At 29.0% G+C, this 6464-nt stretch overlaps 1 protein-coding gene across 1 annotated transcript; it reads left to right on the plus strand.

Annotated features, from left to right (window-relative positions):
- The first annotated feature begins 232 nt into the window (after window positions 1–232).
- Window positions 233–5947, plus strand: LOC107618172 (BAG family molecular chaperone regulator 1-like). The gene is made up of 5 exons (XM_021121742.2): window positions 233–468; window positions 1430–2105; window positions 3018–3274; window positions 3585–3731; window positions 5613–5947. Exons 2-5 carry the CDS (start codon window positions 1880–1882, stop codon window positions 5763–5765), a joined length of 783 nt encoding a protein of 260 aa, XP_020977401.1. The 5' UTR covers window positions 233–468; window positions 1430–1879; the 3' UTR covers window positions 5766–5947.
- The last annotated feature ends 517 nt before the right edge of the window (window positions 5948–6464 follow it).

A 6464-nucleotide genomic window follows, 5' to 3' on the forward strand; every position in this document is an offset into this window, starting at 1 on the left:
TCCTATTCCACCTGAAATCTCAAAGGAAACAGACAAGTGACAACTGGCTCCACCTTTTTCTGCATTCACTTTTGTCTGTGCCATTTTTCCTTAATAAAGTTACCTTTAGAATTCAATTTTTTTTTAAAAGATAGTTCGAGTTGAGGAAAAAAGTTGTGAGTCTGTAAAATCTGTTATAATTCAAAATTAGAATAACAACTTTAAATATTAAGAATAACACTAGTTTCAAACTCCAACCACTGTTCAGTGTTCTTCATTCTTTCTCCCCCTCTAGTGTTCTCATATTCTCACCGACATTTAACTACATGTATGCATTCATCTACTAAAGGTGAAACAGAAGAAAAAGAAGAGCAAAAACAGCAAAATTTATTGTGCCCTTTATCTCCTCATTAAATTGTCCTTCTTCCTCAATTCTTATGTCAAAAAAACCATACAATACATTAAATTTTGACCAAATCCCACTTTTCAGTAGGGGGTGTACATACCCACCCCGAAGATTCGGCCCAAATATAAACATTTTAAGAACTAATTTAGTGTGATTTTGTTGGGTTTAGAATTGGATTCGAGTCTTAAAAATAAATTCGGTCATTATTTAGGATTGGGTCAAGACGAATCTGTCTTCACCCAATTCTTGTGCACCCTAAAATTTTGTTTGTTTTTGAAAACATGATAAGATAAAACACCAAAAACAAGACACAAAGAATAGAGACACAAAATTTTATATTCTTATATTATATTTGGTGATAAACTAGAACAAATTATAAAAATTTAATTTATTTTCATTTTTTTCCATCAAAAAAATTTGAGAAGAAAAATATAATAGTAAAAAAATATAATTATAAAAAATTAACAAAAATAATAAAAAAAAATAAAAATAAATTGTGTCCCTTATTAGTATTTTTGTGTCCTTTCTGTCAAGATGGACACAATATTTCTGTCTATATTTTATCTGTCAAATACGATTTTATGTTCCTGTCTTAGTGTTCCATTCATGTAAACAAACACAGCCTAAGAAAGGTATATATGTTTTAAATTAATTCCAATATTATGTTATACTAATTATAAGTTTATTGTTTTATTTTTAATTACATTTGTTGAATTAGAAAATAAGTCAAAGAAGCATCAAATTAGAATTTATAAACAAATTTAAATTCAAATATGGATCAACTTTTTGGTAACAAATTTTTTTTTTATAAATAAATATAAATAAATTTTTTTTATAAATAAGTTGCTTTATATATAAATTATTGTTAAATCTTTAAAAGTCTAATTTTCACTCAATTTGAAACCGATATAATTGTGGTCCAAAAATATTTAGATTTTATCGAGTTTAGGATCGAATTAAAAGTTAAAAAAACAGACCTAATATATATTTAAGGTTAAATCTAGATTAAGACAAATCCGACACATGTACACTCTTACTTCCTAGAGTGAAACCTTCACTATAATAGACAACCAACTATATCTCTCTTCTTTACTTCCTTTTTTATTTTCACTTGTTCATATCCTTTTAGATTCTTCTCTTTTAATTCTGATACTTTTGAGTGGTGCCCATTTGTTTTCTCTACTATTCTTTTCCCTTATTATTCTTGTATTTCTGCGTCGTTTTTCTTTCTTATATATCTTCCACCTACCGACTACTACTAAACCTTCAATACAAGGTTCTATAGATTTACTTTAATTTCACTCAACTTTCCTTTCATCAATTACAAACTTCATGTTATGTGTAAGAGGCTTTTTGGTTTGCTAAGGTTGTTCTTTCTTAATTTCTTGTTGTTCTCTTACATAAGGGAATGGTAGTACCTAATTAGATACTTGTTTATTGGAGAGATTCAAATTAGGCTTGAAATTCTAACAATATATTCTTTCCATCAAAGATATGTCACACAATAAAGAAACAACAACGATGAGCAGCAACAACATGTTTTCTAAGGGTAAGAAATCCGGTCATGAATGTGAATTAAGGCCAGGTGGAATGCTTGTTCAGAAGCGTGATTCAAACTCGGATCGAAACTCCGATTCGGCTGCATTGTCCACCATCATGGTTAAAGTGAAATATGGATCTGCATATCACGAACTTCCTATTAGTTCGCATGCAAGTTTTGGTAAATGCAGATTTCAAAAGTTATTCTCTTTTCCTATGTTTAGGAGACTTAACTTATTTGGAGAAGAAACAAAGATGAAAATATAAAATCTTAAAATACTTTTGCTATATGTTCTTATTTTTATTTTTAATATTTTTTATTTTCAAAATTTTGTGAAAAAAAAAATTTTATATCTCTTATTTTTTTTATAAAATTCCAAAAATAAAAAACACAAAAAATAAAATTAAAAAATAAAAATACAAACTAAATACGTTTCAAGACAAATTCGTATCACGAATTTTGTATTAGTTCGCATGCAAGTTTTGGTAAATGTAAATTTTAAAGTTCTCCTCCTTTCCTATGTTTAGGAGACTTAACTTATTTGGAAGAGAAAACAAAGATAAAAATATAAATTTATTTTGGTTTGAGTTTTTTTTTTTTTTTTAAATTTTGTGAATGAAAAAATTAAAAAATAAAATTTTATTGTTTTAACTCTTTTTTTTCTTTCACAAAAATTTAAAAATAAAAATATTAAAAATAAAAAAATAAAAAATAAAAATACAAATAATGCATCCTTAGTTTGGAGACAAATTTTAATATTTTAATGTCTCAAGATTCTATGTTTTGTTAGAGTATTATAAATTATATATATGCCAAGAATATAATTTTTAGAACGGAGTTAGACTCATCTAGTCTCAATTCTAATATGCTATAAGAATTTATTTAATCCAATGTTGTTGAATCATTTACCTATTAATATTTATTCTCTGGGTGATGAATAAGATAATATAATGATAAACAAATAATATTTTAATTTCTCTATTATATCGTCTGTCTTAATATTTCATGTCTTGGAACAATTATAATGTGTTTCATTTCATAACGATGATAATGAGTTGTTTTGGGTTATGCATGGTTCATTTTGGGGTGCAGGGGAACTGAAGAAGATGTTGAGAGAACGTACAGGGTTGCATGCTCAGGATCAAAAGTTAATGTTTAAGAAGAAAGAGAGAGATTCAAAATCATATTTGGACGTTGAAAGAGTCAGAGATGGATCAAAGTTGGTGCTTTTTGAGAAAATTGAGAGCAGAGAAAGAAGGATGCTTGAGACCTTAAGAATTGCAAAGAAGGAGAAAGCCTCAAAATCCTTGAAGGAAATTAATCACCAGGTTCAACCACTTGCTCACAAGGTATCTAATCTAATCTTACAACTTTATATGCATATTTTTATTTCCACTTCTCAAAAATAATATTGTTCCATCAAATATTCATAACATTTTTTGTTATACATGAAAAGTTAGTTTTTATTAGCGAACTAATATTTTGAGGACTAAATTGATAGCTCAATTACTAAATAATATTTTAAACTTTCAAACACAATAAAAATAAATAGTTAGCAAATAATCTTTGAATTTTGGAGAGTTAAAATGGGGTTTTACCTTTTTTTTTTCTTTCTTTTTTTCATTGGAATGAATGACTTAATGTAATAAAATTAAGTAGGTTTCAGCTTTGGAAGCTGGTGCTTCTACAGGCGGGGTTATAGCAGAGTTGGATATAGAGAGTTTGACAGAAAATCTGATGAGAATGTTGATTACATTGAATGAAATTTTCGCTGAGGGGGACCTGAAATTACAAAAAAGTGAGCAGGTGATTACTAATTAAGATAGATTTTCGTAAATGCAATATTAATCCATGAATTGATATATACTAATTATTTATTATGTCATCTTATGTATGTTCGTTAGTTACGTTGAGCATTTCGAAAATTAAAATAGATACAGTGGCGAAACTTGAAACAAAATTTTGGGGGGGCCAGATAGAAAATAATTGTCAAAATATTTTTAATATGAACCCCATTTAAGATAAGCTCGTCTAATCTCATCTCTCTGGTTTGGGTGATATTGCCAAATTTAAAGCCGTTTTTCAAGATCTCGTTCCAAAAAGTTAAGGTTAATGACGCCAGGACGTCGCTTGGATCACCAATCTTGGCGAGGTTAACAACCCCACTATGGTGACATAGTTTAGATTCACCAATCTTGGCGAGGTTAGCAACCCCACTATGGTGAAAATAGCCATAAACCCATCTTAGTTGGCCAAGCCAAGGATGCACCTCTTACTCTCAAAGAGCCTAGAGGAAAATAAGCACACAGCTTATTTCATATTCAAAAATCAACTTCAACTCTATTTCATAAATAAAAGGTACATGAGTTATTTATACTAGTGGGAGAAGGAAAAGCCTTCATAACTTGGACGATGTGGGACTAATTCATAACACAAAATTCACTATCTTAAACAATATGGGACTTGTATTCCCTTATTACAATTAACTAATATAATTAACCTACTAACTCTACTATCTACACCAAAAAGATTTCATTGGCGAATCCATGCCAAAAACCTACACCCACAAATCAAATAAAATTCCACTAAAGCAAGGTGAAGGCCACAAGGACCGACCTTGCTCTGATACCAAACTGACGCCGGGACGTTGCTTGGGATACCAATCTTGGCGAGGTTAACGTCGCTTGGAATACCAATCTTAGCGAGGTTAACAACCCCACTATGGTGACATAGTTTAGATTCACCAATTTTGGCGAGGTTAGTAACCTTATTATGGTGAAAATAGCCATAAACTCACATTGGTCGGCCAAGCCAAGGATGCACCTCTTACTCTCAAAGAGTCTAGAGAAAAATAAACACACAGCTTATTTCATATTCCAAAATCAACTTCAACTCAATTTCATAAATAAAAGGTACATGAGTTATTTATACTAGTAGGGGAAGGAAAAGCCTTCATGACTCGGACGATGTGGGACTAAAATATAACACAAAGTTCACTATCCTAAACAATATGGGACTTATATTCCCTTATTACAATTAACTAATATAATTAACCTACTAACTCTACTTGCTCATGCGTCAGTTAAAGTCATCAGATGTAATTTTTTGAACTTTTGAAAGTTATATCTCACTTTCTTTGTGATTCATTAAGGTAGAAGAACTATCTACAGGTGTTGATATTGTAAAAGTTATATGTTCTCCTTCTTAAATATTAGTCTTTCTCTTAAAAAATGTATCAATTCTTTGATTTTTCATTATTATTTTATATAAAAATTTGTAAAATATGTAAAGAAGAAGTTAGAAGGACAAATATTAAAATTTATAATATTTATTGAATTTTTTTTATCAATTTATACAAATACAATAATATTAATACTTATTGAATATTCTATTATTTTTTATTATATAAAAAATTAAATTAAATAAATAGTAAAATATAAAATAATATTAAATTAAATAAATAAAAATATCTATTTTTTATATTTGAACTTAAAGATAGAGAGAGTGTTGTTTATTGAATTTATTAGATACTTTAAGTCATAGTAAAGTATTTAAGTCAATTGAACTATTTTTTATCTTCTGAAAAAGTACTACTAAATTTTTTATAAAAAGTTTGGGGGGGCCATGGCCCCCCCTTGTCTGAACTAAGCTCCGCCACTGAATAGATATATATATGTATATGTGAAGGTTAGGAGAGTTCAGAAGCATATTGAGACTCTTGATACATTGAAGATGAAAAGGCAAAAAAACGTGCCTCAAAAAATTAAAGCAGCGGAGGAGCAACAACTAAAACATTGGGACTCAGTTGTTGTAACAACAAAATGGGAAACTTTTGATTGAGGCTATTAAATATCTTAATTACTGGCTTCTTCTCTTCCCTTATACAAGGATTTGATTAAAATTTGGTGAATCATGTAACGCTTTTTCTTCTCTCTCATTTATATTATTGGGCTATAACTTAATTCCCGAAGCTACTAGTTTCTTACTAGCAATAATTAATGGGTAGTTCTTGTTTCATTTTCCAATTTGCCTGCACAAAAAGGTTTTAATTAAGTATTTTAAACAATTCTTTTGAATATCTGGGACTAACGTGTAAATGACTGAATGTACAGTTTTTTTTTTTTTTTATATGAGTGAATGTACAGTTTTGTTGTTACATGTGAATGTGATAAAACAATAATGTATCAGAAAGTTTTTCACTTGATTAACTACTTATTATTAACATGTGGTTCTGCCTAACTATTTTTGTAGCCACAAATTCATCACTAATAAACAAGCTTCTGAAAATCGAATTGATTCTATTGGAAACTGCTAACTTTGGCAATTTTATTTACAATACAAAACCGCCAAGAGAAAAACCGACATCAAACTGCTGAACCTGTTGGTCGAACGAATTGAAACTCGGTTGGTTTTCCCAAAAAAAAATCTTCACCTTATACAACGTCATTTTAGGAGTTTTTTTAGAAAAACACAAATTAAAAATGAAAGAGAAACGACAGAATATCATCCTAAAAAATGAAAGAAAACCAAAGGCATAGA

The sequence above is a fragment of the Arachis ipaensis genome, chromosome B1 (genome assembly GCF_059453495.1).
Source record: "Arachis ipaensis isolate K30076 ecotype BB chromosome B1, ASM5945349v1, whole genome shotgun sequence".
In the NCBI taxonomy this organism is placed as follows: Eukaryota; Viridiplantae; Streptophyta; class Magnoliopsida; order Fabales; family Fabaceae; genus Arachis; species Arachis ipaensis.